Genomic DNA, 22,592 nt, shown 5'->3' with positions numbered 1-22,592 from the left:
TCGCAGGGCAGAGATCGATCCCACGCTGCCAGCACTAAAGGCAGGCGTGTGTGCCACTACACCATCGGTGACACATACAGTAATGGTGTAAAAAAAATGGAAATAGCTTCTGTCACATTTTGGATCCATTGTTGCTGCCCATTTCGGCCGCCTGGGGACAGTATAAAACGAACAGGTGGACGTTATGACAGGACAGTTGAATGTCTCGATGTGTTGCTGCACCATTTGTGTTGAAATGGTTTCAGACTATGTCTTAGCATTAGCATTCAGCTAGAGGCTAAGCTACGGAGTTATTTTATCTACACGTAATTCTCGTTCTTTTTGATGGCAAAAACTGCTACTTATTGTGAAGTGAGTTGAGTTAACTCCCACCGTAGGGCGCTCACGTCTCAGGTTTACGCTCTCATGTCATAACAATAAAAAAATTAAATAGCCCAAATGGTTGCTCATGACTCCATGTGTCAAGATTCAGTGCAAATGTTAACACAATTATGTCATGAAAATTGTCAGTATATAATATTCTAGTACTATGCATAGTATTTCATTTTTTGAACTACCTAACTAAATTAACCTTCAGACTATTCTAATTGATCCATCCATTTTCTTAGCCGCTTATCCTCACGAGGGTCACGGGGAGTGCCGGAGCCTTTCGCAGCTGTCATCGGGCAGGAGGCGGGGTACACCCTGAACTGGTCGCCGGCCAATCGCAGGGCACGTAGAGACAAATAGCCTACGGGCAATTTAGGGTCTCCAATAAATTCCTCATTTTGGGATGTGGGAGGAAACCCACGTCGGCACGGGGAGATCACGCAAACGCAACACAGGCGAGGCCGGGATCGAACCCGGGACCTCAGAATTGTGAGGCCAACGCTTTCCAGCTGAGCCCACCGTGCCGCCTATTCTTAATTCATGCACAAAATCTAACAAAACGTCCCCAAAGCACAGATGATGACAACACAAACATGGTTTTATTGTTGAATCAGTTGCATTCTTGTACTGTCCTGTCTACACGTCCGTTTCCAACAACGATACATTCATCAATTCTTCCACGCGTGTGCAATATGATATACAATATTTTGCGTCCATCCAATTTCGTGTCAAGCAATGTGAAAATGGAACAAAACGAGCTTTCACGGTTCCTTACTGAGCGACGCACCGACAAAGGAATGGCTTTGGGTTTGCCCGTTAAATGTTACAAAACACACATCAACATTTTTCGCTATACTTGAGTCGATAAATACAGTCCAATATATATGTATATAAATATTATTAATAAGAATTAAAAACAAATCCTGTGCTCAAAGCCAAGCTGTTGCTGTAACCATTCATGATGACGATAATAGTGCTTTTAATTTTTTTCATGTATTTATTTTTACTTTAGTGTTTTACCCTTCACCGCTGGTCCCGTTATTATTAAATTGAATTTTATGTGCGTGTCTGCAGCTTTCATTGATTACAGGGATGGTTGCTGTCTTTACCAATCACAAGAAACAAAACGACACATCCAAAACATAAATAAAAATGAGAATTGCTCTGCCTTAGTGTGTGTAGGATATTAAAACACGAAGGGACAACGGAAAAAGGGGTGAAAGACGTGCCGAGCCGGCGTTGGGTGCTCGGGCGCCGCCGTCTTCGTTTAGAAGTTGAGCGTCTCCGACATCATCTTCCACCAGTCCATGAGCTCCTCCCTCTCCTCCTCCTTGCGCTCCACGAGGGACTCCAGCTCAAAGTCCACCTGCGCACACACACACACACACACACAAATGTCATTGCATCGTTATTATATTTTTTAAATACATATCGACATGAATTGGACACTCTAAATTGTCCGTAGGTGTGATTGTGAGTGCGGCAGTTTGTCCCGATGCGCCCTGCGATTGGCTGGCGACCGGTTCAGGGTGTACCCCCGCCTCCTGCCCGATGACAGCCCGGAAAGGCACTGGCACTCCCCGCGACCCTCGTGAGGATAAGCGGCAAAGAAAACGGATGGATGGATAAAAAGTATAATTACACTGGAACAAAATAATTGGATTAAAGTTTTTCCTAAACTAAGAAAATTACATTTAAAAAAAAAAAATGCATTGAAAATAAAAAATATTTGACTTAATTGAATTAAAGAAAACAAAAGTACAAAAAAATAACACAATTATGTTGTGAAAATTGTCAGTATATAATATTCTAGTACTATGTGTAGTATTTCAGTTTTTCAACGACCAAACTGAATTGAGCTTTGGACTATTCTAATTCATCCATCCATTTTCTCAGCCGCTTATCCTCACGAGGGTCGCGGGGAGCGCTGGAGGCCTATCCCAGCTGTCTACGGGCAGGAGGCGGGGCACACCCTGAACTGTTCGCCGGCCAATCGCAGGGCACATCGAGACAAACAGCCGCACTCACAGCCACACCTACGGCCAATTTAGAGTGTCCAATTAATGTTGCGTGTTTTTGGGATGTGGGAAGAAACCGGAGTGCCCGAAGAAAACCCGCGCAGGCACAGGGAGAACATGCAAACTCCACACAGGCGGGGTCCGGGATCGAACCCGGGGGTCCTCAGAACTGTGAGGCCAATGCTTTACCAGCTGTTTCACCACGGTGCCTGTATAATTTAATATTGAGGCAAAAAAAAAAAATTAAAACTTGTACACTACATTAGTTAAGTAAAATTCAACCGTATTTCACTTTTCAAAGCCTTTTGATTTATTATTTTTATATTTTTCCCAATTATTTATTTCATATTTATTTATTTATTTGCGGAGGTGATGTTTTGCTTTTCCGACTGTTCGTACCCTGGTGGCGGGGCTGTGCGCGACTGCCACCTTCTTGATGACGCTCAAGTATCCCGGAGCCGACGCTGCCACCTTGTAGTTGCCAGCAGTCAACAGGCGCCAGTAGTCGCCATCTTTCGCTGGGGGGGGTGGACGATAAAAAACATTTGCATCATAAAAATTATCAAATGTAATTTAAGAATACCAAATATGTCCACAAGAAGGTCAACAATGGTTAGCATGAAGCATGTTGGCGGGCATCGAACGTGACGCCTTGTGGGCACAGGCCGCAAATTTTAACCGCTTTTCTGAAGCCGAACAAGCGAGATGTGGATACGGAATAGAAAAATGTTAAAATATTTGTCTTTAATCGTGATATATGTTCACTAAAGCACATTTATTTTTAAATGTCGATATTCCTCTTAGGAGTTTGGTGTTCGTTCCGCGTACACTTTCTAAAAATGAGAATAGATTGGCTTGTGTCATTTATTTATTCATTTTTTGTTGTTTTTTTTTTTTTTTGCACCTGTGGTGATGTCGTGCTCGATGCCCTCCACAGAGATGGTGGCGTTGCTAATGGCGTTGCCCTGCAGGTCTCGCACGAAGCCCTTCACGCCACGGTGCACCTATACGCACACGTACGGAAAAAAAACACAAATTAAAAATGAAATGTAAAAAAAAAATCACACCGCGTCATTTTGTGACCGCGACGTGGCATTTAGCAGAAGTCCGCCCGCCCACCTGCTGGATGTAGCTGACCAGCGAGTCGCGGTTCTGCTCCCAGTAGCTCTTGAGCGAGTCCTCGGGGGGGAATTTGTCACAGCTCAGCTCCAGCGTGATCTCGAAGCAGTTGCTGCTCAGGTAGTTGAAGTCCTGCATCCCTGCAGCACAACGACGCTCTCAGCAGACATCTTAAGCCAGCCACCGTGCTAACGCTAACCTTGTTTCGATAGATAAAGCGTTGGCCTCACAGTTCTGAGGACCCGGGTTCGATCCCGGACCCGCCTGCGTGGAGTTTGCGTGTTCTCCCCGTGCTTGCGTGGGTTTTCTCCGGGCACTCCCGTATCCTCCCGCATCCCAAAAACACGCAACATTAATTGGACCCTCGAAATTGCCCGTAGGTGTGATTGCGAGTGCAGCTGTTTGTCTCTGTGTGCCCTGCGATTGGCTGGCGACCAGTTAAGGGTGTACACCGCCTCCTGCTCGTTGACGGCTGAGATAGGCGCCAGCATTCCCCGCGACCCTCGTGAGGTTAAGCGGCAGAGAAAATGGATGGATAAAAAGTATAATTACACTAGAGCAAAAATAATTGGATTAAAAGTTTTTTTAAAAAGTTTTTACTCAACTGAAAAATTTCATTTTTTAATTAAATTTAAATAGAAAAATTTTTATTGAAAAAATATTTTATTTAATTGAATTCAAGAAAAAAATTATTCATCAATGACAAAATATTTACATTTTTAATTAAATCTTCATTAAAAATACATTGAAACACATTTTAAATTAAATAAAAATAAATCTAAATATTATATTGTAATTATTATTTTTTTAATATGAAGAACATTTACAGTGGACGCCCACTATTTATGGAAGTTCTGGACTATGGGAGGAAACGAAAATACCCGAAGAAAAGCCACACAGCCACGGGGACAACATGCAAACTCCACACAGGAAGGTCAGATTCGAACCTACGACCTCACACGTGTGAGGCGGATGTCATCTGCCATGACGCCACGCAAAGAACGATTATATCAAATGAAACTGAAATACCAAAAACACACAAAATTCTGGTATTAGATTCGGATAATTATTGCGATTTCACAGTAACATATTATTTATATATTATATACATATGTTTCATATTAACATCTCTTAAATGTGTACTTGTGAAATCTTGGGTGAATTTTTAAAAAAACATCAGTTTCATTGACTGTTCACAGTAACGTTGAGCAGGGGTGAGACATGTCAATTCGACCACCCCCTCCAAAAAAAACAAACAAACAACAACAACAACAAACTTTGATGGGTTTTGTGTAAGCGATTCTTAAAAACGCGGCCGACCATCGAACCGAGAACCGCCGCTCGTGTTTCTTACCCCCCGGCACGTTGTACCAGGCCCCCCCGTTGGTGATCCCGTCCTTGAAGCTGGAGTCGTCGTCGTTCTTGCGGCAGGGCTCGCGCAGCGGGTCGGACATGACGGGGTTTTTGGCGGAGTAGGCCTTGGCCAGCGACTTGAAGATCGGGTCGTCGGGGCTGGCGCTGTACTCGTGGGTCGAGCCTGCGGCGACAAACGGACATTATCGGCCATGAAAAGGGAAAAATATAGAATATTTATTTACCACTGCGGGTTTCGTCGTAGGGATAGTTGGCCACCACGTCGCCGCCATGCAGGTTAGCAGACAGGACGAAGGGGATGTCCATGATCCAGTGGATCACCGCCTTGGTCTCCGGAGCCAACTACAAATACAGACCGACAAACTACTCCGGTTTCCTCTCAATCAGCGGTACGGCAAACGCTCGGTTCTCGAACGTCCCCGTTCTCCGACAAATCAGTTTTTCGGACGGAGATTTCGAGATTTTTTTTTTTTTTTTGCTTCCGTTTTCAAACGAAAATCGGGACTCGAACGCCCCCCGACAAAACCCGACCAGCTTTGTTATTGTGTGTAACGCAGCCTCTGTACGCAAACGTGTCCCAGTAGCTCCATTTACCGACTGTTAACCCCCAATCGGTGACACGCGATAAGTCCTTTGGGAAACGAAAAAAAAAAAACCTTCCAGGGTGGGGGGGGTCGAGTCACCCCCACCGAAGAGATTTGATAGTTGATAGTTTTGCATTGCTTTTTTTCTTGTAACTTGAATAATGCTCTGCATTTTTGTTTTGTTTCAAAGATTTCGTTCACTCGGGTTACGAGTTAATGTTTTTATATTTTTACTTTTTGTGAAAAAAATTGTTTTTGTCCCCCCCCCTCCCACCCCTCATTAATGTTGTTTAAAATTATTCTGCGCTTTTGTTAATAAAAAAAAAATACGGATACGGCAATGCATTCCCAGCTGAGCCGTCTTTACTTCTAAAGTGTACATTTTAAGCAAAAAATAAATATATTTCTTAAATAATTTTATTGTATAAAGTATTCAAACTATTCATGTATTTTTACTGTGCAGTTTATTTTCAGGAAAAGCTTTAAAAAATGCCTTTAAAAGCCTCGTTTTTTTAAGACTTGGAACACATTATTTTGTTTTCCATTAATTGTAATGGGAAATATCGATTTGGTTTTCGAACAAATCACTTCTCGAACCGTTTTCTGGAACGGGTTGTGGTCGAGAACCGAGGTTGTACTCTATCTATACTCTGTGTTGGTGAGTACTCAAGAATGAATACTCGTGGGTGTGACAAAAGGTCCCTTGTTTGCATCAAGGAGAGGATGAAAGTACTTAAACCCACCTTCGTATTTTCATCCACAGACTTTTTCATGTTTTGCAGAAGATGGCCGTTGGCTCCTCCCTCCCGCTCGTTGAGATAGATGATTCTGTCCAGGTCGGGGAAGTTGCGGTTCAAGTCCACCCCCTGAGCGTTGGTGCGGCCCACGAACCAGTCCTTGATCTCTCCGGACTGAACACAAGACGGCGGCTTAGCACGCTGTCGCGCCGTCGCTCGTGGGCACCGTCGGCCCGGCCGAGGTCACCTGTGAGGCGGCCTTCTCGAACCCGTCCGGGTTCATGGAGGGCATGAGGTGTATGCGCGTGCTGTGGATCAGGTCCACGATGGTCTCGTCGCCCAGCTGGTACTGGTTGCACAGGTACTGCGCCAGGTAGACCAGAAGTTCCCGGCCCACCGCCTCGTTGCCGTGCATGTTGGCGACGTACTTGAACTCGGGCTCGCCTGCGTGCACAAAACTTGCCGTCAGTCGCATCTCTAACACGCGTTCTGTCACAAATCCAGAACTTGAAATTTTTTTTTAACATTTGATTGTGGAAAAAAAAAAAAGGATGAACTCCGAAAAACACAAAAAGGTCAGGCAAAAGGTTTCGTTTGTCACGTTATTTAGTCAGTTAGTCACTCCATCAGTTGCTTGGTTGCTTAGATTAGTCAGTCAGTTAAATCAGATCGACCCTTATGAGGATAAGCAGCTCAGAAAATGGACGGATGGATGTTTGGTTTGCTAGTGATTAGTTCAGCCAGTTGATTGGTAGACAAGTTAGTAAGTTGGTTAGTCAGGAAATCAATCAGTTAGGCAATGAGTAGAACGGTTGGTTAGATGGTTAGTTTCATAATTACCGTAATTTACGGCCTACAAGGCACGACTTTTTTCACACGCTTTCAACCCTGCGGTTTATGCGGCGATGCAGGGCTAGCGTTACAGCGGCGCTATCATTACCGTGGTGCTAGCGTTGGCACAGCTCTAGCGTTACCACGGCGCTAGCGTTAGCGTGGTGCTTGTGTTAGCACGGCGCTAGCGTTAGCGTAGTGCTAGCGTTAGCGCCCATGGTTATAAGCTTCGGTACACAGAATGAGTTTAACGCTAGCGTGGTGCTAGGTACGCAGAAAGAGTTAAATGCTAGCGCAGCGCTAACGCTTGCACCACGCTAGCGTTAACATCTTTCTGTGTACCGAGGCTTATAAACAGGTGCGCTCTGTAGGTCGGGAATTACGGTAGTGAGTTAGTCGGTCATCAGTCAGTCGATCGGTCAGGTCGTCAGTCAATTTGTTGGGTCCTTAGTTTCCCTATTAGTTGTTTGGTTATTTCGTTGGTTATTTGCTCGGTCAGTCAGTCGGTTAGTTCGCAAGATTACACAAATAACACGCGGCCCAAAGGACAAACCGACACGTTTCCGACGCAAAATGAATAAATGAGGATCGTCGCAACGGAAGATGAATGAACAAACGTTGCGTCGTCCATCAGGGAACCGCAGAAGGTCCCGTACACGCACAAACGGGCTGGACGCTCGGCGGCAGTGACCCAGTGACTAATCGCCAGAAAAGGTCAAATGAGGGTTGAGCGCTGCAGACCGGAAATCCGTTGGGAAAGTCGGGATCTCACACACAGAGATCAGGAGACTGGACTTGTGGACGTGGAGAAATACAATTTCCGCTTTCCGTGTGAGTGTTTGAGAGTGAAGGGAAGCCCATTTCACGCCGTGAAGAAAAGATGGCACCGGAAAGAAATGGGGGGGGGAGGAATCCAACCGGGTGATTGCAGCCGACCGAGGCCCCTTTGACGATGCCCGTTCAGGTTTTCGTCAATTAAACAGAACAGCGACTCGGAAGGGACGTGTGGAAATATTGTACCGTCTTTTTCAGGCGGCGTGAAAGGGGCCCTCCGTTGACTGCGTTTTCTGAGTTTGCATCAGAAAGAGAGAAGTCTGGGGTGTGAAGTCCAACACACGGTAATAATGCGACAACGTTACAATCTCTTTGTAAAAAAAAAAAAAAAAAAAAAAAAAAAGGCAGACAGCCCCTTTCACGCGTCCTGGAAAAATGGCAGTTTGGCACAACTTGGAACTGAAGTGGACCCAGTGATGCAGTATTTTGCTTTCAGAAATATCATCAGAGGTGTAACGGAGCCCCCTTATAGAGGCCTGTAACATTCTTACCATTTATATACAAAAAAGGAAAAAGTTAGAATAGTTCTGGATTTTCCAGACAACATAAAAGGGGCTTCTGTTGCGGGTTCTGCTTTCTGAGGTACTTTGAAAGATGCAACAGAAGCTTGACAAGGTGTCATTTTGGCACATTTTCACCTTCTATGTTACCATTTTGTAAGAATGACTTTTCCCCCTCAGAAGTTCCATCAGAGCTTTAGCCGAAGCCCCTTTCACACTGTAAGATGGTATTTGTTCCGTCTTTTTCCCCCCCCTGTGTCTGCGTTATTCAGACGTCACACTGACACAGAAAACAAAAGACTATCAGACAACTATTTGACACCTCACGCCACAGGCTGAGGATTGTGATGGTGGGATGCAGTGTTGCTGTGTGAAAGGCAAAGACGGATAAATGCTGGACCTTCCCTTACAGGTTTTCTGCGTCAACGAGGCCAACGAGAGCTGTGCTGGTTTTGGTCTTTTCACAGCTAATAAGTACGTAAGTCCCAGCGGCTTCTTGGGTGAGTAACACACGCATCCACCCCCCCCCCCTCCATCCCCCTTTACACACACACAGAGCACATCTGGTACTCGGGTTATTTTTAAAGCCTTCAATCTGGCTTTCCGTTTGACTCGTTACTAATGATTTCAAGGCTGCAGTTAACTCTCGTCTAATGTCCTTGTGTGGGTTGAATGGTTTAAACAGGCTTCGGAGGGCCTAAAATAGAGTGTTTTTTAATAAGTCTACACACCCTTGTTGAAATGCCAAGGTTTTATTAAAAAAAAAAAAAAACGGAGTTGTGGTTGCACAAGTGTACACACCCTCTTAATAAAGGATGTAGCTGTTTGTAGAATTTGCCAATCACATTCAAACTCGTGTGAAATTAGCGGCAGCACGCACTGACCACCATTTATTGCACCTCCGATAAACCCCAAAAGAAGTTCAGCCGTTGAAATGTTTTTCAAGTCGTGGTGATAGAACAGACCTCGTAACCTGCTAGCGCACACCCACTGTGGCTCAGGACTTAGTCATCGAGGTTCTGACTCTAAAGTATCTCTTTACAGATAATTTTAGCTTTTAATAGCTCGCTAGCATTTTATAGAAAGTATAAAAGGGGGTTTATTTTCAGCTCTAAACGTACCTCTGAAGATGGAAATTTTGTTCTGTCCTTTAGCAAATTCCCCGATATAATAATGATAATGTATGTGTATAAGGTATGAAACTATAATACATGTATTGTTTACTAGATGTCTCGTATACAGTTGAGTCACCTCTTTACCGATGTGTCATTTTGCACACGGCACCTCGGCATTATGGTTTCCGACGCGACCCCATAATGACGTCGCCGGGGAGGGTAAGAACAGGGTGGCTGCGCAAAGTCGCCGTGGCAACCGTGAATGGGCAGAGAGCGTCGTTAGGCGCCCGAGCGACCGTTAGCATACGCAAACACAAACACATTTCCTGCAGTCGTATTGGAACTGTAATAAAAGCCCCTCTCACGCGGCTTTTAAGATGGAATTTTCCCACCGCTCTTTAGAAACGGCACGGGCGGGAAATGGGGCGGACAAAGTCGAGCTGTTAATTTTACACCTTAGCGGTAGTACCAGATTTATGATATCATCCCCTTACACACTATTTTTTTTTTTCAGAATAGAGATGCTTTTGCCTGTTTCGGAAGCTTCCGCGGCGACGATGTAGACGCTGCAATTTTCCGTCTTCAGAGGTAGTATCACAGCCCCGACAAAAGGATTTTTCACGCCGACGATATTTTTCCTACTGTTGTTTATAAACGGCAGTGATAAAACTCTCAATTTGACACCTTCTGATAAAGAATGGACCAGGCAATTAAAGGCAATTTTCCATGTTTGGAGGTCGTGTGAGAACCATAACAGAAGCCCCTTTAACACGGAAGATGGTATTTTCCTTTTCTTCATTTTTTTTTTTTTTTTAGAAACCCCTTCCACCACTGCCTGTAAAAAATCTGTTCTGTCCAAATATCACTGACGCGGAAAGAAGAGGAAAAAGCTGACAACGAGTCCATTTTCCGCTCTCAGAGGTAGTACCATGGCGAAAATATAATCTCCTTCCATTCTACCTGTAAAATGGTACGTTCCTGCTTTTTTCCCCCCACCTTTCTTTGTCAATTTCCGTGACACCAAACAGGAGACGAAAACAGATCCTGGACTTTTCCACCACGGTAGGAAGTATCCGCCCCATAAGGGGAGGTCTTTTCACACTGCTTGGAAAAGCGGGACGGTACCATCTAATGATCTGATAGCGGGGTACCACGTGCGCTGTGAAACTGCACAAGGTCAAACCGTGCCTCGGGTGAGTTGCGCGTAAAAGGCAAAGGCTACCGTTCCGGTTACGATGCAGGAACTGTGCGAGATCCTTACGTGAAAGCGACTCCGACTTGGAGCGAAGGCCGATGCGTACGGCCGTGCATGAATAATTAATAAGTGCTGCCTACCCGCTTGTCATCTTTCATCCTCTCCCTTATTAGAAGGCGCTTTTGTAATTTATGACTATGATTTCCCACATGTCATTTGATACCAACCGATTGCACATCTGCGTTTATGCTCATATTTAGTTTGCGTTCTTATGTCGGCCATTGTTTAAAAAGCTCAGTCCAGTCACAAGGGAGACCCTCTCATAGACCACAACGAATCCGATCTGACATCTTCTGGTAATGTAGTAAATTATTGGAGTATACAATGTGATTATTATTAATTATTGTTATTAATCTACCCCAGGTGGATCAGCTGGTAAAGCGTTGGCCTCACAGTTCTGAGGTCCCGGGTTCCATTCCGGACCCGCCTGCGTGGAGTTCACCTGTTCTCCCCATGCCTGGTTGGGATAGGTTTCGGCGCTCCCTGCGACCCTCGTGGGGATAAGCAGCTAAGAAAATGGATGGATGGATGATCCACCTCAATTAATCAATGGTGGAATTGATGTCAAATTTCCTGAATGCCACTTTTACTTGGCGACATGACATTTTGTTGCCATGGGTATCATTAAAAGACCTCCCAAAAAAGACAGGAAGTTGGCCATTTTGCTTCCGGGTGATGATTTTAGGCTCATTTGCTGCGACCGTCGTGAGGATAAGCAGTGAAGAAAACGGATGGATGTTTTTGGGATGTGGGAGGAAACCGGAATGCCCGGCGAAAACCCACACAGGTATGGGGGAGAACATGCAAACTCCAAACAGGCGGGGCCAGAATCAAACCCGGGACCTCAGAAATGTGAGGCCAACGCTTTACCAGCGTGCCGCCGCAGTCTACTTCAGTAAGGTCGAAACTGCCACATTGGTTCAAAACGGCCATTTTGAAGTCATTTCGGACATTTCATGATGATTTCAAAATGAAGCCTTCGAAAACTGTTTTCAGCGAGTCGATCACGAATACCACCAACCAAAAAAAAAGTCTCACGAGGCACCTGAAAAGAAATGAATTATGGCTATTTTAGTATTTATATTAATACGACCTATTTTTAGAGACGCTTCCAAGACAGATTTTATGACTGCGACCAAAACTATGGCCACATACACGAAGCCGATATTCGGAAGCAGTGAGCCATTCGTCACTACTTGTCACACGCGACGGTCCAGCAGAAACATCCCGGCCAGGACCACATTCCGTCGGGTTGTCACGTAACCGAACGCAGATGAAACCGCCGACAGATGGCGGCTTACTAACCGATGCAGTAACGGGTGGATGACAAGGGGAGGGAGGGGGGCGCAGAGATTCCGTTCTCTCCCGAGACGGCCCCGGGCTCACCGCGAGCCTGACGGTCGGCACGGTGCAGCTAAGCCGATCTGTTGCCATGACAACCGCTATTTCCGCCCCGCCTTAAGAACGGCGCTAGGCAAGGCGCCCTGGGGGGAGCTTCAAAAAATATGGCTTCACATTTTTCCTTTTTTTTTTTTGCAGCCTTGTTAGGGGAAAGTCATCTGGTAGCGGGGGGAGGGGGGGGGGTGTGTGCTTATTTGTACACAAGCATGTGCAAATGCACACACTAGACACAAACTCTATGTGTGTACATGCGAAAGTCATATTTTAGTTTGATTTTTTGCTCTTTTCTTGTATTTTTTAGCGGCATTCTGCAGCTATCGGGGGTCATTCGTGCATTGCAAAACTGCTATTCCGATGACTTTGCAACAACTTTGTTAAAATGTTTTTTTTTAAAGCTACAATTTTTTTAAATACAAATTTACAAATGGTCGGATTGAATATTATTTTAATTGATTGATAAATGTTTTTTTAAAGATGTTACTCGATAATAGCAACAAAAATAATAATATGTATAATATCATATCTATTGGAGTGATTGCCTGGTTAATACTATATTACTGTATTAGTCAAGCATACTTTAAATATTAATTTAAAATATAGAAATTACAATTTAAAGAGCAAAATAATCGTTTTACAAGATTCAAAGATGGATGGAGTCATTATTATGAGTATTATTGGAACAAAATGAGTTGTCTAATTTGTATGACCCCCCCCCCCAAAAAAAAAAAAAAAAAAAAAACAAAAAACAAAACGGCAGTTTTGCCCCTTTTTGTGGGGCAAAAGCCTGTTAAAGAACATTTCAGCGCGATTGTCGTCTTGGCAATGGCTGCAGCTTGTTTGAACTGCACGATCACGACCGCGGATCAGCATCGAACTGCAAAATGGCGTCTGAATGGTTCTGCTCCCTCCCCATTTTTTTTTTTGGGGGGGGGGGTTATGGTGGTGCTGGTACCTTGGGTAAAAATGCGTTTTTTTTTTTTTTTTTAATTATTATTATTTTACGGCACGGTTCCAAGAACGCGCAACACCTGCAGAGCGACGTCGCTAAAACGACACCCGATCGTTCAGAAATATAAATCACAGGCAGAAACTATTAAAGAAGCTGAAACGGATGGAATGGACCGACCCGGTTCGTGGGCGCCGGGGTTGTCGGACATCTCCAGGACGAAGAGCTCGCGGCCCTCGAAGCTCTCCCCGACGGTGTAGATGCGCGCGATGGCGGGACACTGCAGCCACACCGACACCAGCGCCTTCCGCAGCTCGTCGTAGCGGTGGTACTCGAACGAGATCTCGGCGTCCGCACACAGCGCGCACGACGTCGCGCCCACGAGCAACAGGAGCAGCGGCTTCGTGATGGCCATCATGGTGACGGCTGCGTCCCTCCCCAGGAACAACAACAAAAAAGATGCTGGGGTTCCCTTCGGCTGACTGGATGGATGGACGGACGGGAAACAACCGCGCAGGCTTCCTCGCTCTCCTCTTTTGGCCCCGACGAGGATGCGTACCTGAGTAAGAAAGCGGCAAGTCAAGCCAAGCCGAGGGAGGAGTCGCACTTCCTTTGTCTGCCTTCAAAATAAAAGACAGAGCCCCACATCCCGCTATAGCGTTCCATCGGCTCAACTGAATTGCCTTACCCGGATAAATAAATGGGAGGAACAGTGGGTCAGCAGGCCTCAGAGTTCTGAGGGTCCGGGTTCAATCCCAGAGCCGCCTGTGTGGAGTTTCCATTTTCTCCCCGTGCCTGCGTGGCTTTTCTCCGGGCACTCCGGTTTCCTCCCACATCCCCCAAAACACGCAACATTATTTGGACACTCTAAATTGCCCCTAGGTGTGATTGTTTGTCTCGATGTGCCCTGCGATTGGCTGGCGACCAGCTCAGGGTCTACCCCACCTCCTGCCGGTTGACAGCTGGAATTGTCTCCAGCACTCCCCGCGACCCTTGTGAGGATAAGTGGCTAAGAAAATGGATGGATATTTTTTTGGATGTTTTATATATTTTTCTGTAAATCCTTTTAATACCAACACGACACAACTTATTTATATCATAACCTGTGCATTTGAACACTTCAAAAGTTTAGATTTTTTTTACAATTGGAGAAAAGAAATGTAACATTTCCATATCCAGCACTCCCAACGATCCTTGTGCGGATAAGTGGTTAGGAAAGTCTGAAAAATCCACAAAAACTTCCCAATATATTATAAATATTATAATATTTCATTATTCGAGATTATCATCATCCCAGCTATTGAACTATTAAAAAAATAGGGTGCGATTATTAAAGGGGTTCCGACCAGATAACCAAGTTTTGTTTCTTAAAACGTTAAATATGTTTGAAGCGGGCAGCACGGTGGACGATTGGTTAGAGCATTAGCCTCACAGTTCTGAGTACCGAAGTTCAAATCCCGGCCCCGCCTATGTGGCGTTTGCACGTTCTCCCCGTGCCTGCGTGGGTTTTCTCCGGACACTCGTGTTTCCTCCCACATCACCCCCAAAAAAACATATTAATTGGAGACTGTAAATTGCCCGTAGATGTGATTGTGAGTGCAAATGGTTGTTTGTTTCTACGTGCCCTGCGATTGGCTGACGACCAGTTCAGGGTGTACCCCGCCTCCTGCCCGTTGACAGCTGGGATAGCCTCAAGCACTCCCGTGACCTTGTGAGGATAAGCGGCTAAGAAAATAGATGGATGGATGGCAACGGAAGCTGACTGGTTAGAAGATCTCCCTCACAGTTCTTCCAAGCTAACGCGCTAACTGAAAACACTAAACTGACCATAAGTGTGAACAGAAGCGTGAATGTGTAATAAACTAGTTATACATATTCCTTAGTCCCTAAGAAATACTTTTTCAGCCGCAAATAGGCTGAGTTCTGGTCTATATTGTCCAAATGAGTTCCCGTAGCGTTGGTAACATTGAGAACTGTAATAGTATCCGTCGGCTCATTTGTCATTATTATTATTATATTCTTAGTTGTTATTATAATTGCACATGTACTTTTCAAAATAAAAGGGAGTCAGCTCATCCTCACTTCCTGTCTGATAGCTGCTGCCGCACGCTGACCTGATGCAGCGGCGAGTTTATCCGCTGCGTGTGTGTCGGATGTGGCTGCAGGGGTGTGTCCTCAGTGCAGCAGTGGGCTTATGGAGCGTAACCTATAATATATACACATGCGGGGAGGGGGAAGAGAACATCGTCAGACGCGCTCATATTTTTATTCCAATACGAACATAAAAATATTCCAGGGCTTCTTTGTGGGATAGGTATAAAAAATATAACGTGGGTTACTGTTTAACGTACAATTACAAGCGCTCGGTCGAGACGGAAACGCCTCGAAAACGGCGTTTTCTCAAATAGCGGACACCCCGCTAGTTATGACTAATAAACATTTGCCTCAAATACATGCCTGCCTTTATACATCTCACACAAACAAATAAATCTGGAGGTATGTTTAAAAAAAAAAAAGACAATTTTTGACACGCTGAGGTGTTAACTTTGGAGCTCACTTTGATGCTGTTGCTAAAAAAAACAGCTGCACCGATCGAGGGACACATAAGTCGATCTAACGTGTTCCACCATGTTTTTTTTTTCTTTATACAAATATTTCACTTACATATTTCCATCTCAGTATTTTGCACATTCTCTGATTGTTGGGGCAAACCTTTTCTCACACACACACCGTATAAAAGTACAAACACTGTGGCACTCAGGTGGCAAATTGGTGCCCGGGAACTATGTTGACGTCGGGGGAGGAGTTTCATTTACTCTGATTATCGCTTTGCCAACACATTAATTATGTCACGGATCCGTTTGTATTAACAAGTGCATATTTTCAACCACAGTGCCTGGCCCGTATGCAGTTGAGTCGACAAACGGTGCTATCATATTTAAAAACCAAACAACACAAAACAAGAGAATATTGATGGTTGTATTTCTGCACCAACCGAAAACCACTTTAGGCACAAACCCGCCAATCCGGATTCAATCCAGGTCAGATTCCAGACATTGTGCCGTTTTTCTTTTCTTTTTTTTCGTTTACTGCGCCTTCTTGTCGCTCCCTTGTTTGTGCATGTAATTGTTGTACTGGCTGTCGGTGCTGAACAGCTTGTCCCACCAGGTGAAGGTGGAGGAGTAGTTGCCGACGAAGTTCATGTGGTGGAAGTCGTGGAAGCGGGCGCCGGCGTAGAACGGCAGCAGGTGCAGAGGGTTGGCCGGGATGTCGTACCCGCTGGGGACGGTAAAACAATTTGAATGTGGTACAACGTTAAAAAAAAAAACAAAACAAAAAAACTACCGTTTCTGGGGTTAAAACATCCATCCATCTTCCTTTGCCGCTTATCCTCACAAGTGTCACGGGGAGTGCCGGAGTCTATCCCAGGCGTCAAACGGGCCGGAGGCGGGGTACACCCCGAAGCGGTTGCCAGCTAATCGCAGGGCACATAGAGACCAACCAGTCGCCCTCACAATCACACCTTGGGGCAATTTAGAGTGTCCAATTAATGTGTTTTTTTGGGATGTGGGAGGAAACTGGAGTGCCAAGAGGAAACCCACACAGGTACGGGGGAGAACACGCAAATTCCAAACAGGCGGGGCCAGGATCGAACCCGGGTCCTCAGAACTGCGAGGCCAACATTTTACCAGCTGAACAACTGTGTCACCAGGTTATAACATCACATTTCATTCAGTCTTGTGTTCTCTGCTGCCCCCTGGCTGGTTAACGCTACTCACTCCACAGCATGCTGGGGCCTGGGACCCCCCCCCCCCCCCATAAAAAAAAAAACAGGACATACATACACATTCTGTCCTCAGAGTCCACTGTAGTTTATTTCAGACATTGTGATTAATACAAAAATACTGAGATTTTTTTTTTTTTATAACAAAACTTTCAAGCACCTTAATTATGTAATTACTGTCAGGGTAACAGTTTTTTTTTTTTTTTTTTAATATTCAACTTCACTATTAGGCGACTGGTAAAGCAGAGTTCACAGACTCACAGTTTTAAGGATCTGGGTTCGATCCCAGCCCCACCTGTGTGGAGTTTGCATGTTCTCCCCGTACCTGCGTGGGTTTTCTCCAGGTGGGCACTCCGGTTTCCTCCCACATCCCAAAAAACACGCGACATTGTTTGGACACTCTAAATTGCCCGTAGGTGTGATTGTGAGTGCGGCTGTTTGTCTCTATGTGCCCTGCGATTGGCTGGCAACCGCTTCAGGGTGTACACCCCCTCCTGCCCGTTGACGGCTGGGATAGGCTCCAGCACTCCCCGCGACCCTCGTGAGGATCAGCGGCAAAGAAAACGAATGGCTGGAACTTCACTATTAATGCATTTTTCGAAAGTTGCCTCACTGTACAAAATTGTTTCATAATATGGGAAAATACGATGGCTCACCTGTGCACGTCGATGGTCTCCAGCAGCCGCACGGCCACCCAGGCCCACAGGAAGAAGACGTGGTTGCAGAAGATCATGATGCCGATGAAAAAGCCGGCCCCCAGGATGATGGTCTCGGCGGGGTGGGCGTACTCGGCCTGCATGCCGAACGGCGCCTGACCAGGTGGGAAAAAAGAACCGTCAGCACGGGTGTCAAACTCAAGGCCCCGGGGCCAGATCCGGCCCGCTACATGGTTTTATGTGGCCCTCGAATGGCGACTCACATGTGTCAACTCCCAAGATTTTTGTTGAAATTTGTACAAAAATTTCAAATTGTCATATCATAAATGATAACACGGAGATATTGCAAGCATTTTTGGCTGAACAAAGTAGTAGTACTAGTTCATAAATTTCACGTGTAAATATGATGAGGCGATTAAAGGTTTTTATGGTTTGAGTGATGATGACCCTCTGAGGGAAACCGTAACTACTGTAATTTCCGGCCTACCTGGAAAGAGTTTTCAGAGTTTTAATACCTTAGCTTAGCTTAACATAGCAACAACACGGTAGAACGAACAGGGCTGGTTAAAAAAAACATTATCGGCCGGAAATTACGGTAAAACGTGGCCCGTGACAAAAATGAGTTTTATACTGTACATTTTACAGTATATGTTTTTGTCTGCCAAGGGTAGGGGTGTCAAACTCATTTTTGTCGTTGTCCACATTGTAGTTACGGTTTCCTTCAGAGGGTCTTTAATCACCTCATCATATTTACACATGAAATTTCTGAACTTGTTTTGGTATCAGAAATCAAGGCTAACGGGTGTTGCCAATACTGTGGCCTTTTGGGAACTAAACATTATCATTCATGATATGAGAATTTGAAAGTTTGGTACAGATTTGAACAAAAAACATGGACGTTGACAAACGTGATTGACCTCCGTGGGCCACATACAATCCCGTGGCGGGCCTGATCTGGCCCCCGGGCCTCGACTTTGACACCTGTGGCTTAGTACGATTGTAAGACTCACCGTGAACTCGTGGTGGACTTTGTGGATGTACTTATAGATCCTGCGGTGGTGGAGAAGCCGGTGGAGGAAGTAGTGCCACGCGTCTTCCACCACGGCGCAGCCGAAGCACTGAGCCAGGATGCGCGGCCTGCAGTCCGCGTAATGTAAATATTAGTACCGTAATAACATAAACCGTAATCTGTCCACTGACCATCGCGGCATGGAGTCCCAGTCGTAGGGGATGTTGAAGAACTCGGTGAAGTAGTACGTGCCGCAGATGAGGGGCAGCTGAATGAAGAAGTGGTTGAACAGCAGCATCTTGAAGCAGCGCCACTGCTTCTCCCAAGTCTCCGGTTTATCCTGCACGCATGCACACCGTCATTTCCGGCCTACAAGACGTGACTTTTTTCGCACGCTTCCAACCCTGCGCCTTATGCGGTGATGCAGCTAATTTGGGCATTTTTTTTTTCTAACGGCCGCCAGGGGGCACTCAAGCAGAAAAGGTAAGACGAAAACCGGTGGAATATATGTGCCGAGGAAGTGACTTTTACCGGTATGTTGTTGTTTTTAACCGGCCCTGTTAGCGCCTTGCTAGCGTTTTGCTGCTGTGTTACTGCCACGTCTCAGTGACTTTTAGCAGTATGTTTTTTTTTTTAACAGCCCGTTAGCGCTGTGCTAGCGTGTTGCTGCTGTGTTACTGCCACATCTGAGTGATTTTTACCTGAATGTTTCTTTTTAACTGGCCCTGTAAGTGCTAGCGCTGGCATGTTACTGCCGTGTTTCAGTGATTTAAGTATGTTTTTTTTCCTTTTAACCGTCTCTGTTAGTGCTGTGCTACCGTGCTGCTACTGTGTAGCTGCCGTGGCTGTTAATTTTTTTACCGGTATTTTATTTTATTTTTTAAACCAGCCCTGTTCGTGCTACCGTGTTGTTGCTATGTTAAACTAAGATAAGGTATTAAAACTTTGAAAACCCTTTTTGTGTACTGTCTTTCTTTGTAAATATCTCGTGTTTCAATGTGGGCATTTGCAGCTTTTACACAGGTGCGGCTTGTGTCTGTACGAAATAGTATTTCCTTTACAAATCTACTGGGTGAGGTTTATAATCCGGTGCGCTCTGTAGGCCAGAAATTACGGGATATTAATCTGTGATGTCATCGCACTTCACAATTTGTAAATACACCTATTTGTCCCCTAGGAAAAAAAATGATTTGCCGCCATCTTGTGGCATGTGTGATGCACATCAGTTTATGATAATATGTCATTTAAGATAATATATCAATCATACTGAACCTCATATGAAGGGAGTTTGTGTTGAATAATTTAACTACTGCATATACTTGTTTATGCAACATGAATTCACGATTGTGTACATGCTTTAAGAGCGTTTTTGTTTCACGTCCTTTTTTGTAGTCAATTTGTGGCATCTATAGTGTATACTACAGGTGTCAAAGTCAAGGCCCGGGGGCCAGATCTGGCTCGCAACATGATTTTATGTGGCCCGTGAAGGCAAATCACGTGTCAACTCCCGTGACAAAAATTTCAAATTGTCATATCATAAATGATAACATTGAGATATTGCAACTGTTTTTGACTTACCAAACATCAACAGTAGTTGAAAAACACATTAACCTTGACTTCTGATTCCAAAACTATCCATCCATCCATCCATTTTCTTTGCCGCTTATCCTCACGAGGGTCACGGGGCGTGCCGGAGCCAAACCCAGCTGTCAACGGGCAGGAGGCGGGGTACACCCTGAACTGGTTGCCTGCCAATCGCAGGGCACAACGAGACAAACAGCCGCACTCACAATCACACCTAGGGGCAATTTAGAGTGTCCAATGAATGTTGCATGTTTTTGGTGATGTGGGAGGAAACCGCAGCGCCTACCCGGAGAAAACCGACGCAGGCACGGGGAAAACATGCAAACGCCACACAGGCGGGTTCGGGATTGAACCCGGGACCTCAGAACTGTGAGGCCAACGCTTCACCGGCTGCCCCACCGTGCCGCCGATTCTAAAACGAGCTCATAAATTTTATGTGTAAATATGATGAGGGGATTACAGATTTTTATGGTTTCGGTCATAAGCTTAATTTCTCATTGATTTTTGCTATTCATGGGAGGGTTCAATTCCTGCCCCCCTGTGACTAGTATGAGCCTTGCACGAGAAAGAGAAGAAACTCCCATCCACTCACTGACCTGCTGGATCTTGTACTTCTGCATGAAGGGCAGGAACTGGAAGAGGAAACCGGGCAGGCAGAAGAGGAAGTAGATGAATTCGTGCACGATGAGCGAGCCCCAGGTGGCGATCTGGAACTTGGTGTAGTTGTCCAGCATGTAGCCCCACGCGTGCTTGAGCGGGGGCTGCAAGGGGTTCCGGGGCAAGACCGCGTCCACGTACTCCGCCGCCAGGTAGGCCGAGCTCAAGATGGTCGCCGTGCTGTTGAGCTCCATGATGGACGACGGGGATGACTGCGTTGCAGACAGACAGGCTACATTATTTAAAATGGTACGATCCAGGGTCCACGAGCTGTAGTTTGGGGATACGCAAAAAAAAAAAAAAAATCTGCAAAAGATGATGATGTTGCATCATTTTAAAAAGTGCAGAAACATGCAAAAGGGTATCAATAACACACAAAGTCAATGAATGACAACGAATCAAAACTATTTTCACATTAACTGAATGCAGCATACAGTACACAAAATGATCACGACAAGTATTCTAAAAAACAATTCAGCACAATACTGTACAGTGTACATACATACTACATCTTAGTATGACTATATAGCATGTCCACAAAGTTGATCAGTTGAACAAATAGCGAAAGCAAATGAATAATAAGGAAAAATAAAAACGAAATGATTTAAAAAATTTTTTTTTCGTTTACATTGCAATGTTTTAATATCAAAACAAAATGCTAATGTGAGAAGACAAACATTGTTTTAAAATAGGAGAAAAAAAATCTTTCTGAAAACGAAGTCAATGACGTCACATTATGCTCTGACAAAATTTTACTGTTTCGTCAAATAAATAACAATTGTAATAATGAAATGTACATTTATGTCACAGACGTATAATGAACCGTTTCATTTTAACATCTACCATAAACTGAACGTCTCTTCTTTTAGGCTTGTCAACACTTGTAAACGACCAGTTTGACATTTTTTTCAAATCGCTTATATTTAACTTTTAATGACAAATTAGGGCTAGAATGGGTGCCTTGCAGTTCAACGAACCGGGTTCGTATTACTGTACATTTGTTCCCAACGTTGCCAATTCACGAGTTCAACCTTCGCTTTAGTCTTTAAAAAACAAATAAATGTTTAAAAGTTAAGCTAACTGTCTGCTTGTTAGCATTATTAGCACTCACCTTAACAAGGACTTGAGTAGTGTGTGTACCTGGTAGCCTCGCGCGTCAAGTACTCAAGAGGACGACCTTCTCATTGGACGGCAGGAAAAGCAGACTGACGTCACGGGGCCGAGCGGCTTTTCTGATTGGCCGGCTACATGGAGCGATGATAGTGAGACTGAAGGTCTCCGTGGCGACAGCCAATCAGAATTATAGCATGGCTTTCATAAGGTTTTCATAAATGGGGATGTTCCGCCTTAATAAATACGAGGATAGAAGTTCTGATATAGGTATACCTGTTTAAAAAAAATGAAGATGAAAATATCGATGAAAACGTCTTGTTTGCTTGTATCCACAGGAAAAATAATGACTTTCATTACAGACATGGCAAAAAATATTTTGTTTAAAGTCCTTTTTGTTTCAACTTACTTTGTCATACATTAAAAAAAATATTATTTTTTTTTCCAAGAAAAATACTACTTTTCAGTGGTATTTAAAAAAAAGGCTTTGTAAGAAAAAAAACAGGCTTAGTTTTTATCCTAAATTTTTGGGTAAATATTTCGTCAGGAAGATTAGTTTTTTTTGGGGGAGGGTTAATTATTGTGGGTGAAAAAGTTATCTTACAAAAATTACAGAGAAAAAATATTGTGCTAAACAGATATACATTATTGTTTTAAGGAAATAAATCACTTTGAGAACAAAATATATTTTTGTAAACAAAACTGAGCA

At 44.6% G+C, this 22,592-nt stretch overlaps 2 protein-coding genes across 5 annotated transcripts; both read right to left on the bottom strand.

Moving 5' to 3' along the window:
* Nucleotides 1–562: 562 nt before the first annotated feature.
* Nucleotides 563–13,609, bottom strand: cpe (carboxypeptidase E). Of its 2 annotated transcripts, none has more exons than XM_061830066.1 (9): nt 7,042–7,065; nt 6,449–6,645; nt 6,208–6,375; nt 5,105–5,222; nt 4,861–5,043; nt 3,507–3,646; nt 3,292–3,391; nt 2,787–2,905; nt 563–1,735 (listed from the first exon to the last, which is right to left on the bottom strand). In XM_061830066.1, exons 2-9 carry the CDS (start codon nt 6,614–6,616, stop codon nt 1,637–1,639), a joined length of 1,095 nt encoding a protein of 364 aa, XP_061686050.1. In that variant the 5' UTR covers nt 6,617–6,645; nt 7,042–7,065; the 3' UTR covers nt 563–1,636. The 2 variants fall into 2 exon arrangements, with proteins under 2 accessions (XP_061686050.1, XP_061686049.1); XM_061830065.1 differs by lacking the exon at nt 7,042–7,065 and adding an exon at nt 13,264–13,609 and having other exon boundaries at nt 581–1,735.
* On the bottom strand, nt 13,572–21,964 carry msmo1 (methylsterol monooxygenase 1). Of its 3 annotated transcripts, XR_009796419.1 has the most exons (8): nt 21,751–21,771; nt 20,713–20,985; nt 18,724–18,872; nt 18,534–18,660; nt 17,524–17,678; nt 16,249–16,362; nt 15,166–15,289; nt 13,572–13,642 (listed from the first exon to the last, which is right to left on the bottom strand). XR_009796419.1 is itself a non-coding variant. In XM_061830069.1 (6 exons), the coding sequence occupies exons 2-6, from the start codon at nt 20,965–20,967 to the stop codon at nt 16,170–16,172; spliced, it is 879 nt and encodes a 292-aa protein (XP_061686053.1). In that variant the 5' UTR covers nt 20,968–20,985; nt 21,885–21,964; the 3' UTR covers nt 15,585–16,169. The 3 variants fall into 3 exon arrangements, 2 of the variants coding, with proteins under 2 accessions (XP_061686053.1, XP_061686051.1); XM_061830069.1 differs by lacking the exons at nt 13,572–13,642; nt 15,166–15,289; nt 21,751–21,771 and adding an exon at nt 21,885–21,964 and having other exon boundaries at nt 15,585–16,362; XM_061830067.1 differs by lacking the exons at nt 13,572–13,642; nt 15,166–15,289 and having other exon boundaries at nt 15,585–16,362.
* Between the last annotated feature and the right edge of the window lie 628 nt (nt 21,965–22,592).

This window comes from Syngnathoides biaculeatus, chromosome 9 (assembly GCF_019802595.1).
Source record: "Syngnathoides biaculeatus isolate LvHL_M chromosome 9, ASM1980259v1, whole genome shotgun sequence".
In the NCBI taxonomy this organism is placed as follows: Eukaryota; Metazoa; Chordata; class Actinopteri; order Syngnathiformes; family Syngnathidae; genus Syngnathoides; species Syngnathoides biaculeatus.
Note: the sequence above shows the minus strand (reverse complement) of the source record. Positions and strands in the feature narration are given on the sequence as shown.

Bases quoted from the DNA above. Each gene is read 5' to 3' on its own strand.
- cpe (XM_061830065.1), bottom strand. From the start codon at position 13,501: ATGATGGCCATCACGAAGCCGCTGCTCCTGTTGCTCGTGGGCGCGACG. The intron at 6,646-13,263 runs GTCGGTCCATTC...TTGTGCACGCAG, and splicing joins CCCCGGCGCCCACGAACCGG to GCGAGCCCGAGTTCAAGTAC. The intron at 1,736-2,786 runs GTACGAACAGTC...GTGTGTGCGCAG, and splicing joins CGCACAGCCCCGCCACCAGG to GTGGACTTTGAGCTGGAGTC.
- msmo1 (XM_061830067.1), bottom strand. From the start codon at position 21,771: ATGTACAGTAATACGAACCCG. The intron at 18,661-18,723 runs GTCAGTGGACAG...CGCGGACTGCAG, and splicing joins TGGGACTCCATGCCGCGATG to GCCGCGCATCCTGGCTCAGT. The intron at 17,679-18,533 runs GTGAGTCTTACA...CCACCTGGTCAG, and splicing joins AAGTCCACCACGAGTTCACG to GCGCCGTTCGGCATGCAGGC.